At 60.9% G+C, this 10,712-nt stretch overlaps 1 protein-coding gene across 1 annotated transcript in view; it reads left to right on the top strand.

The window, feature by feature from the left end:
• PPARGC1B (PPARG coactivator 1 beta) overlaps positions 1-10,712 on the top strand; it is a 15,248-nt gene that overhangs the window by 2,264 nt on the left and 2,272 nt on the right. The window contains exons 2-9 of the mRNA XM_035902482.1: positions 297-490; positions 3,039-3,251; positions 5,130-5,246; positions 6,052-7,216; positions 7,805-7,841; positions 8,248-8,312; positions 8,789-9,557; positions 10,062-10,137. Coding sequence (XP_035758375.1) covers positions 297-490; positions 3,039-3,251; positions 5,130-5,246; positions 6,052-7,216; positions 7,805-7,841; positions 8,248-8,312; positions 8,789-9,557; positions 10,062-10,137 — 2,636 coding nt within the window. The remainder of the gene's footprint in view (positions 1-296; positions 491-3,038; positions 3,252-5,129; positions 5,247-6,051; positions 7,217-7,804; positions 7,842-8,247; positions 8,313-8,788; positions 9,558-10,061; positions 10,138-10,712) is intronic.

Below are 10,712 nucleotides of genomic sequence, written 5' to 3'. Positions count from 1 at the left end.
CCCCCCTGCCACAGCGCGGGACGCAGAGGGGGGGTGGCAGTCGCGGGGCGCCTTTCAGTAACCAGCAGTGCCAGTGCCGGGCTGAGCAAACGGATTCATGAGATGTGCAGTGAAGAGGTGCTCCCTGTGCCCTCCGCTGCCATGTTGTTGCTCCCAGAGCCACTTGCTGATTCGAAAGAGGGTCTGAGCAATGGGCTCAAGCGGCGGCGACGGCACATGGGGAGACCGGCCGTCCTCGCAGGCAGTTGCTGCTGCCTGTTGCTGCCTGCCCCTCTGGTGTGGCCATGGGCTCACCCCCTTTCTCTTCTCTCCTCAGTATGAGGTGTCTGGCGAGGAGCACCTCTACTCCGACTTCCCCGAGATTGATTTATCTCAGCTGGATGCCAGTGACTTCGACTCGGCCGGCTGCTTCAGCGAGCTGCAGTGGTGCGGGGAGCACTCGGAGACCGACTCCAGCCAGTACAGCACCGATGACTCCGAGCTCTTCCAGGTACCCCCATCCTTCTGGCACAGCGGACCTGAGGATGGAGGCAGAGGGAGAGCAGGAGAGGGGGAGAAGGAGGGAGGGAGGAGGGGACCCACACAACTATTAATAGCTCCTCCCCAGCTGATCAGCGCTCCATTAATTTGCGCGCCAGCTGTAAAGGGAGCAAGCAGAGTAAAGCTAATGAGGAGGTGGATGAGCAGAGGAGGGCTGCTGAGCCAGGCCCCCGTGATGTTGTATTAAAAGGGAATTACGGCTGGTGCACAGCACGTCCCGTTCAGTTCCCGGGATGGCGGGGTGTGCCAGGGCGGCAGTCCGGGGGTCTCAGGGCTGTGGCGTGGGGCAGGCATATTCATTTCCCCCCCCAGCTCTCCAGCTCTGGCATCCTCCCTGGTTTGGGGCTGGGGTCCCTCTGGCAGAGGGCGGCTGGTTTCTCTCCTCGCCGGCGCTCTGGGATGGCCCCGTCACCTGGGGCCGTGTGGTACAAAGTGGTGCCGGGGCAGGGGATGCTCCTGGGCACTGTCAGGGCTGGGCCTTGTCCCTCGGCACATTTTTGCCCTCTCCTTGTGGAAGAGCTGAGCATCTCGCAGAGCTGTGGTGCCAGGGCAGGGCTGTGAGCACAGCGCAGGCAGGCTGGAGGCAGGGAGCTGCAGAGGCTGCCTGGGGACCTGGGGCAGAGCAGGCTGGGCAGCCCACTTGCCTTTCCCAAAGCTCATGCTGTGCCCTGGATGTGCCCCATCCTCAGGGGCTGGGGTCACTGTTTCCTCCTGAGCAGCACCCAGGCCCTTACCCCCTCAGACAAGGAGGCTGTGACCCACTGGTGCCTGCTGGTCACCAACTCTGGGTTGCATTTTGGGAGGGAGGAGGATTTGTATTTAAACAAGGGGGGAAAAAAAAATAAAAAGCCCCAATATTTTCTAACCTGGCCATAATAACAACCCTCTGGCTTTTATGCTATGCTTATGCTGTGCTTGAAAATGGTCCAGTCCAGCTGAGGGACCTTCATCACGAGATGCATATTTTCCGCTGAACTTCCTGGGGAAAAGATAAACAGAAAAGAAATGCAAAAGACAGGCCCATTAGGAGCAGCGGAGTATGATGAAATGTATCCCACTGAACTTGTATGCACAGCAGTCTCGTGCCAATAACAGGAGGAAAAGAAATGGAGCCAAAAATGGAGCATCCTGCTGCCTTTCCCTGGAGCCTGCTCTAGTAACTGCGAGCAAGGTTAGGGCATGGAACAAAAGATGTTTAATTTTCAAACAAGATGAGAGAAACACAGGGGGCTGTGTGCAGTCAACAGTCCTCCGTGTGAGCCTGAATTTACCCCTGCGCTAATTTTATAGCTGATGGTAGCATGCTGCTTCTTGGACATGGTTTACATTCGGAATATGACGGAGGAGGACCAAAAAGAAGGAACTCCTGGCTCGCTTCAGCCATTCCTCAGCTTCTGAATCCTCTTCTGGGCTTTTTGCACCATATTTCCAGACTAGAAGGGGACTCATGGGGCTGTGTGGGACTGGGACGGTGCTGGGAGGGCTGGAGGTGCATCAGCCCAGGAGAAGCCCAGATGGGGAGAGGAGACTGAGGGGCTGGTTGGGGAGGTGAGCAGGGAGGAGGCAGGAGCAGCCCCAGTGCAAGCCTCAGTGCAGCTCCAGATGCTCACAAATCTCCTGTCAGCATCCCCCAGATCTTGCCTTTTGCTGAAAAAATAGATCAGGGAGCTGCAATACAAGGCCCTTCTCCTTCTGGGGGCTGTGCTCTGACGATAGGTCCCTCGCAGAGTGCTGGGCACAGCTGGCTTTAAGCGTGAGGGCTCTGAGCCCCTGTCGAGCTGGAGGTGCCTGTGTTTGGGGGCTTTTAGTGAGAAAAAAAACCCCCATACTGCTTGTTGCAAGCTATGGCATCTGGCCAGTGGTGCAAGCCCGGGCTGCACTTCCCCTGTGCATCCCTGGGGACCCCGTGCCCTCTTGTCCACTGGGCAGCCCTGGGCTGAGCTTAGGGCTCTCCACATTTGCTTTGCCTTCCCTGTCGGGAGAGCTGCAAATAACTGTCCATGCCCCCTCGGGCCTCCCCAGCCCCACAGGGGGCAGGGGGCTGTGCCTGCCCCCTCCCCGGGCTCCCGTCCCAGCTGGGTGCTGCTCCCAGCCCTGCGCAGCAGTGCTGTGATAGCCAGCGCCGGCGGGGAGCTTGCTGCCCAGAGTCGGGAGGATTTGGGCAAGGAGCCTTTTAATCACAGAACCTTTATCTGCTGCTGTATGCCTCATGGTGGAGTGGGGGCAACTATAGGGAGAGAAGGTGCTCTGATTCATTATTTGCCTGCTGGGGGTGCAGGGGGACAGACTGATGCTCCTTTTCCAGTTGGGTCTCTCTCCCCCTGATCCCATCCTGGTGCTTCCCTGGGGAGAAGCTCTCCCAGGTCCCCTGCAGGGTCACTGGGAAGCGTGGGTGCTGGTGTGGCACTGCCAGCCCCTCTTCCCTGCCTCTTCCCCAGCATCCCCTGGTCCCTCTGCCCAGCCTAACCCCCCCGCTCTTCTCTGCCTGCTCCTTTCAGATAATAGACAGCGAGAACGAAGCGCTGCTGGCAGCCCTCACCGAGACATTGGATGATATACAGGGAGATGACATGGGCCTGGCTGCCTTCCGAACTATGGAAGAGGGGGACACACTGAACCATGCCTCCACCTCGCCTGCCCCCTCCCCCAAACCCACCGCCCTGGTCACGGGGGGGCCGTCCCTGGCCCCCGAGTTTGATGAGCTGTCTCTAGTAAGAACCCACTTCCTACTGTTTAAGGTGGATTTGGATGAGCCCCTGATAAGCCGGCTGCATGGGTATGATAGGAAGCAAAGGTCTGAATTTTTTCATTCTAGGCTTAAAACTCTCTTTAACCGTCAATACCAAAGCATATACTTGTATTGTATACGTATACATGTTCTGCATCATTGCTGTCACCTCCATCACCATCCTCACGGGAACAAGCTGTCTGTATACAAATATATATATATGAAGGGGGTGGGGGCGGGTGTCAAAGGGTGGGGGCTGCTTTGGCAAGACCCACACCTGCTTTTAATCAGACATGTGGATGTGGGGCTGCCTGGGGGTCTCCCTAGTGCATCCCAGCCCCGTGCCCATGGGTGACGGTGGCTGCTCCCCCAGGGGCAATGGTGGCCTCAGAGCCGAGCTCCCCGCTGCTCTCGCAGGAGGGACAGAGGAGGCTTGGCCGGAGCATCAGACAGCCCATGCCCTCCACTTTCAGTGGGAGGGTTTGACCCCCCCATGCCTTCCACCACAACCCCCTCGGGGGCTGTGTGACCTCCAGTCCCTACGGATCTGGTGACCGGAGCATCCCTCTTGATGCCCTGCAATATCGGGGCTCCAGCCCTGCTCCCCCTCCTGGCCAGGACTAACTGGCAGCATTTGCTGCAAATCACCGCTGTCCCTGGGAAGTCCCCTGGGACAGAGGCACCCAGCCCGGTCCCTCCTGGGGCTCACAGCACCCCCCCCAGGGACCCCCAGCCTGGCCGCCGAGTCTCCCCAAAAGCCGGGGCTGTGGCGGGGAGGAGTGACATCCAGTGGTGAGAGCGTGCATTTCCACCGCCCACGCCCTGCACAGGGGGGTATATATCACACACAATATGTATGTGTATATATAGGATGTATACGTTGCAGGGGTGGGGGAGAAAAGGTGCTGGTTGCTTCCACCAACAGGAGCTGTGCGCCTAAAGCTGTGGGTGTCCCAGCTGACGTTTCCCGGCAGACCCTGCCCCGGGCACCCCCTATTCCTATCACCCCTTAAAGCCCCCGTGCCCGCCCCGGGGCTCTGTGCCCACCGGCCAGCGCGGGAGCCCCAGATCTGTCTCCTCCGTGCAGTCCCCATGCGCCTACGCAGTCGTCTTGCTGTTGAGCTGTGTCGCCTTTGGTTGTTAGCGCGACATGGGTGGAATATGAAATGCTGTTGCTGGGTGTGGGGTTTCTTTTTTTTGTTCCCCTAAACAAAAAATGGTTTTGAGTAGAAGAAAAATGTTTTGCTGACCGTGCCATCAGAAGTGGTGGCACTGTGGGTAACCCAGGGACAGCCCCACTCTCACTGCCCGTGGGCTTGACAGAGCCTGTTGGGGGAGATCCTCAACAGGTCCCACAGGGTCTTGCATCTGCAAAACACCTTGCAAGCTCATTAAAGCCCTCTCTGGATGTTCCGGCTAAATGAGCCTTGCATGGGGACCCAAGCGAGCAGTCCAAAGCTGTCACTAATGCCAATGTAAAGCCTCTGTCACCTAAGGGCAGAATTGATGGAGTGAGAAGTTTGGAGGCCACGACAGCTCCTGTGTGGGGATGCCCCTGGGAAGTAAATTCCCTCATGTCCCCACCGCCCTGACCTGCTGGGTGGCCCGTGGGGACATGGGTGAATGATGCGGAGATACCCCCAACCCCCTGGGGGCTGCGTGCGGCCAGGCGCCTGCCCCTGCAGCCATGGGGAGGTGAGAAATGCCTGCTGGCCTTTTTATCCCCCCCCCATTTTTGGGTCAGGTGCGCAGCAATAGACATGCCCAGCGCAGGCACGAGCCGAGGGGCTGTGGCCCCGCCAGCGCTTTCTCCTGCCCTCACTGTGATGCCGACTCCTTTTCTTGCTGCTTCTCTTTGTAGCTGAAGAAGTTGCTCCTCTCTCCATCGCACGTGCCTCCGAGCTGTGAGGCTCAGCGGGATGGGAGTGCCCGGCGCCCAGGGACCCTTAAGTCCCGACCTGCACGGCCCTGCACAAAGGTACTTGCTCGGCGGGCAGAGCTCGAGCCCACCCAGCTCCCGCCTCTCAGGAGCCGTCCTAAAGGAGGTCACCGCAGGATGGTGTTGGGGACTATGGGCAGCCTCTGAGCTGGGCCAGGGGCTGGGGACAGGCGGGGGCCATCACCGTCGGCAGAGCAGCGCATGGCGATCCCGTCCCTGTGTGTGCGGGGCTGCAGTCTGGGCTCAGCAAAACCTTCGGGCTTTGTGCTGGGCTGAGAAACGTCTCGATCTCATTTGGACCCAGTGGGGTCAGGCCTCTCCCAGCTTCCCTGAGTGCTGGTTTGTGAAAGCCCTGGGTGCTGCCTGGCCGCCCCCTCGCCCCACTCCCCACTGACTCGCAGCCCAAGCCGGGAGCCATCGGCCGGGGAGAGCTGCGTGCCGTGCTGCAGAGCTGGCCCCGTCACTTAAGCTAATCTCCTGAAACCCAGCAGAAGTTGCCATCAAAGAGTTTTCTGCTTGGCCAATAGTAATTGTGCGGTGCATTAGGCCCAGCAAATTAGATTGCCTGGGAAGAGCAGCAAATTCCTCCCAGGGAAAGGGAGCATCGTTGCGTGCTGGCTGCTGGGGGGGCAGCGGTTGGGCTGCTGGACCTGCATGCCCAGTGGAAACCCCCTGGGGCATGGGGCTGACCCCCAGGGAGGTCGGGATGCTAGTGGGCTGGGACCAGGAGATTCGAGGATGTGGGGTGGCTTTGTTAGCCCAGATTCTCCCCCCATGCCTGCTACTTGCATCAGGTTGTGGCTGCAGGGCTCGGGGCTGACTTTCTCCTCTCTCTTCTCTGAAGGTGGAGGGTCCCCGGGACAGGAGGGCGAGTGTCCCACAGGTGCAGAGCCGCAGCTGCACAGAGCTGCACCGGCACCTCACCTCCACCGCCCCCTGCCCCCAGACCAAAGCCCCCCAGGTGCCCGAGGAGTGCCCCAGCAGCCACCGCCACCTGGGCGACTGCGCCCATCACGAGGATGACAGCGACTCCAGCGAGGACTCGCTGAGCTCCGGCGACTCAGTGACCCCCCTCTCCTCGGCGGAGGATGGCTCCAGCGGCCAGTTCTCCTGCGAGGGGGAGATGCACTCGGTGGTGGAGCTCATCCGCTACATGCACACTTACTGCCTGCCGCCGCGGAAGCTGCCCGCCCGCGATGCCACTGATGCCAAGCCCCAGCCCTGCAGCAGCCCCTTCAAGAGAGCCAAACCGGACTGTCCCGCGCAGCCGGGCCCCCCCAGCAGCACCCAGCACCGGCCGGGCTGCACCTGGCAGGCAGCTGGAGGCTGCAAGAAGCCTGGAGCATCCTTCTCCATCCTAAAGGAGCTGCTGGCGCGGGACCTGCTGTGCGATGTGAGCAAGCCATACCGCCTGGGCAAGCCTGTATACGCTGCCCTGGCTGGGCCATCTGGCTCCCGCTCCCCTGTGCCACCGGCCCAGGATGGGGAGGACAGTGGTGAGACCTGCACATCCAGAGCCAAAATGGCACCGGAGAAGGGTGAGCCGTGGCAGAGCCCTGGGGCCGAGGCACCACTGGAGCTGGGTGGCCTCGAGGACGATGCTGGGAAGCGTGCAGGTGCCCCGGGCGCAGCCATGGGGAAGGTGGCCCGCAAGCAGGAGAGCACCGTTTACGCCGTCCGCCGGTCCAAGAGACTCAACCCTGAGCTTGGCTACTGGCTCTCCTTCCTTGATGAGCCACCCCCCGAGCCCTCCATCCCCCAGGAGGCAGGGGACAGCCGTGGCCCCCAGGACACACTGGCCTGCAGGGAGCCTGCACCGTGCCCAGCGCTGGAGGGCTTCTCTGCCGCAGAGCCCGCAGCCGAAGTGGAGGTGGGGGGCACAGAGGACGGAGATGGCAGGAGCACGGCACCGCCAGTGGAGCCCCAGCCCCTCTCCCTGGGCTCCCCAGGGGCTGGGGAGGTGGGCGATGGGGCTGAGAGCCGGCGCTGTGCCCTCCTGGAGCAAGCAGGTGAGGGGGGCCGGGGGCCATCGCTCTGCTCGCCCTTCCCCGATGCTCCCATGCTGCCCGTGCCGGTCCTGCCGCAGGCGAGCGCTGCTGGCCAGGCGCCTGGCACCGCTGGCAGGGAAGCTGTGAGCAGCCCCGAGCACAGCCGAGCCCTGGCCCCTCTGCCAGCTGGCTCTGGGGTCCCGTGCCTGGGGAACTGGGGCCCTGTTCTGGGCTGCTCTTTCAATCCATGGGGGCCTCCTGCCTCAGTTTCCCCATCCTTATGAAGCACTTGGTGTAGTGTTAACCCAGCAGGGACATGGCTGCCCCATCCCTCCGGGTCCCTTTTTCCCATGGGGTCACCCTGTGCCTGGGCACTGGGATTCAGCTGCACTGGTGCCCCAAAATTGCAGCTATGTGCAAGCACTTGGTGAGCACGAGTGGCTCAGCCCCGGCAGTGTCAGCCCTCCCGCAGATGCTGCCACCTCTCAGGCTGGCAAAGCCCATGGTTCTTGCAGAGGGGCCCTGGCTCCCGCTGCGAGCACCGAGCACCGCGGGCGCTGGAGGGAGCATGGCTCTGCTGGTAACCCTGCTTCTCTCCCTGCCTTTCAGAAACACCCAGGTGTCTCACACTGTCCTTGGCACAAACGTAAGTGCACACGGGGCTAAAACCGCGCTGGGGCTGGAAAGCTGCCTCGGTTTGTCTGGCTGGGCATGCAGCTGCAGTGACCAGGCAAAGCTGCTTTTGCAGAGCAGACCGAGCTGTGCAGATGGGCATGGGGCTGTGGGGAACAAGGAGAGCTCAGAGAGCCCTGGGATGAGGGCAGGGCATTTCTGTGTGCCAGGGGCAACGTGCCCCGGAGCTCTGGCTGGGACGGGGAGGGCACGCTGCTCGCCCGCTGCCCCTTGCACCCCTCTGCGGAGTTACTCCATCAGGCATAGCCGTGGTGGGAGGGCTGGCTTGTAGGCAGGGTTTTTCTCAGCTTCCTTTTGTTTTCTAGGGACTGTGGTTCACCTAAACACCTCCTCTCTTCTTATTTTCTCCTCTTCTCCAGTGACCCAACCTTTGGGAAAAGAAACTTTGAGCCGATGCTGACCGTGGAGCTGTGTGGGACGGCAGGTAGGAAAGGCTTTTAATTTTCTTAATTTTGCAAAAATCCTCCCTGGGAGGGGGCAAAGTTACCCGAAATTCAGCCTGGAGTTGCCAGCTCTGGCTGAGCCCAGCCAAGTTCATCCCCTGGCCCGGGAGCTCCCCTTTGCACTGCAGATGCAGGGGACTTCCCGTGCACTGCCTCCGCATCCAAGCACTGCAAGCAGCTCGTAAGCTGCATCCTTCAGTGGTGCCAGTGCTGGGAGGATGCATTTGTGATGGGGGGCAGTTCAGGGGGCCTCTGCATGAGCCAGGAGGAAAGGGAGAGGGTCCTCTGATCCCTTCTGGGATCAGGCATCCTTTCTCCCTGAGTGCCACTGGATAGATGAGGCTGTGGGAGCCAAGCAGCCTCCATCCCTTGCAATGCCTGGTTCGGCTCAGGCATCAGGATGGGCTGGGGCAGGACGGCAGGGGCTGATTCCTGCCCTTTGTTCGGGGGGGTTCAGGTCTCACGCCACCCACCACTCCGCCGTACAAGCCTGCCGAGGAGGACCTGTACAAGCCAGACATCTCCCAGGAGCCAGGGAAGGAGGACGGGACAGCCCCCATCCCCGGGGGTGCAGGGGATGTGGCAGCCTCCCAGAAAGCCCCCAAGAAGCACCCCGAGAGGACAGAGCTCTTCGCCCACCTGAGCCGAGCTGCTGGGCGCCCCGGGCTCCCCGAGCAGCAAGGCGTGCTCAAGCGGCCCTTCTCCCGCTCCTTCGGGGACCACGACTACTGCCAGGTGCTGAAGCCCGAGGTCACCCTGCAGAGGAAGGTGCTCAAGTCGTGGGAGCCCCTGGGCCAGGTGGAGACAGAGCACAAGAAGAGGGTCCCAGCTGCCCACTACCAGGGGCTGGACCTCGGCAGCAAGGAGGCGGGAGGCGAGATGCTGTGGAAGGACGGCGTCAAGCAGCTGAGAGACCAGGAGATCAGAGCCAGCTTAACGAAGCACTTTGGCTTTCTGGACAGTGCTCTCGATGGTGAGGACATGGTCTTCTGCAAGACCCCCGAGTATGACACCGTCTTTGAAGACAGCTGCAGTGAGAGCGGCTCCCCCGTGGAGGAGGAGGAGGAGGAGGAAGAAGAGGAGGATGAGGAGCATGGCGACACCAAGCTGTGCCTGCGGAGAAATCCCCTTTCCAGGACCAGTTTGCATTACTGTTCCCGGAGCAGGTCCAGCTCGGGGTCTTCGTGCTGCCGGTCCCGATCGCCCGCAAGCAGACGGACCTTCAGGTACAGGGGGCAGCGGGGGGGGGGCATTTGGGGTTGTTCTTGCAACCTGTGTTTTTGCCTTCGTACATGGCAGCCCTGTCTCTCTCTGGTCTGCTAGTCCAAGTAATAAAGATGCTAATTAATAAAAGAAAAGCCATTGAAATAATTGGTACTACCTCAGCAGCTGCGGAAAACCTCATCCATGTCCAGAGAAAGCAGCACGGGGGGGAAGCAGACAGGGATTTCCATCGCGCAGGGGGCGATGGGGCATGGGCAGGGGCCAGAGCTGTGCCTGGGAAGGGACAAGCACTGGCTGGGGACCCCCCAGCACCTCTTGGAAAGGACTTTGCAGTGTCCCTTCCAGTGTTCCCAGGCCCCCCATCTCTCCTCGGCTGCCGGTGCTTCCGAGCGCCTGCCCGCCCGCTGCTGCAGATGCCGTGTGTCTCAGCTTCTCTTTGGCGTTTGAAGCTTTCCCTGCCAGACCCACCCCACCCCCTGGCTGACCTCCTCTTCCTCGCTCCCCAGGTGTGAGAACGGCGAGCAGTGTCAGGGCGGGAGTGGGCACCGGGGCCAGCTGGAGAAGAGGCGGGAGAAGGCCATCGTAAGTGAACAGGGACCCCGCGCTGGGACAAAGCGATCTCCAGCCCCCAGTTCATCCCCCATTCCAGAAAAAGCAGCGCTGGAGCCCATTAGCCCTGGCTTCAGCATCCCTTGGTGTGAGGCCAGTGTTAAACAAGGACATGGGGATAGAGGGGGGGAGAAAAACCTAACGTAAAGCGGAAGCCACCGGCGATTGGCGATACATGGAGTCCTTGGCACAGAAATGCCCAGAGCATCCTACGCTGGTGCTTTAGCACACATGGCATTGGCAATTAGCGGGGTGAGCTGGGGCACCCCTGAAGCTGCTCAGCCCTTATGGCTGCGGTCCTGCTGCAGAGGCAGCCTCGAGGACCGGGAGCCCTGTGTGTGCCCGCGGTTGGGAGCTGGGTGGGCTGGCGGGCATGTGGGGAAACAACTGTTGGTGCTCTCTGCTGTTGTGCACACACACACACACACGTGCTCACACATGCCTCCGGCATTTTTTTTTCTGCAATGCAATTAAATTTTACCCCTAGCAATGCTTTGGAATATTTCCTGGCGCCTTCACCAGGAGAAGCTGAAAAAGCTGCAGGAATG

This window comes from Egretta garzetta, unplaced genomic scaffold (genome assembly GCF_000687185.1).
Source record: "Egretta garzetta isolate BGI_Z169 unplaced genomic scaffold, ASM68718v1 scaffold209, whole genome shotgun sequence".
In the NCBI taxonomy this organism is placed as follows: domain Eukaryota; kingdom Metazoa; phylum Chordata; class Aves; order Pelecaniformes; family Ardeidae; genus Egretta; species Egretta garzetta.
This window is presented reverse-complemented; position numbering and strand designations above follow the sequence as displayed.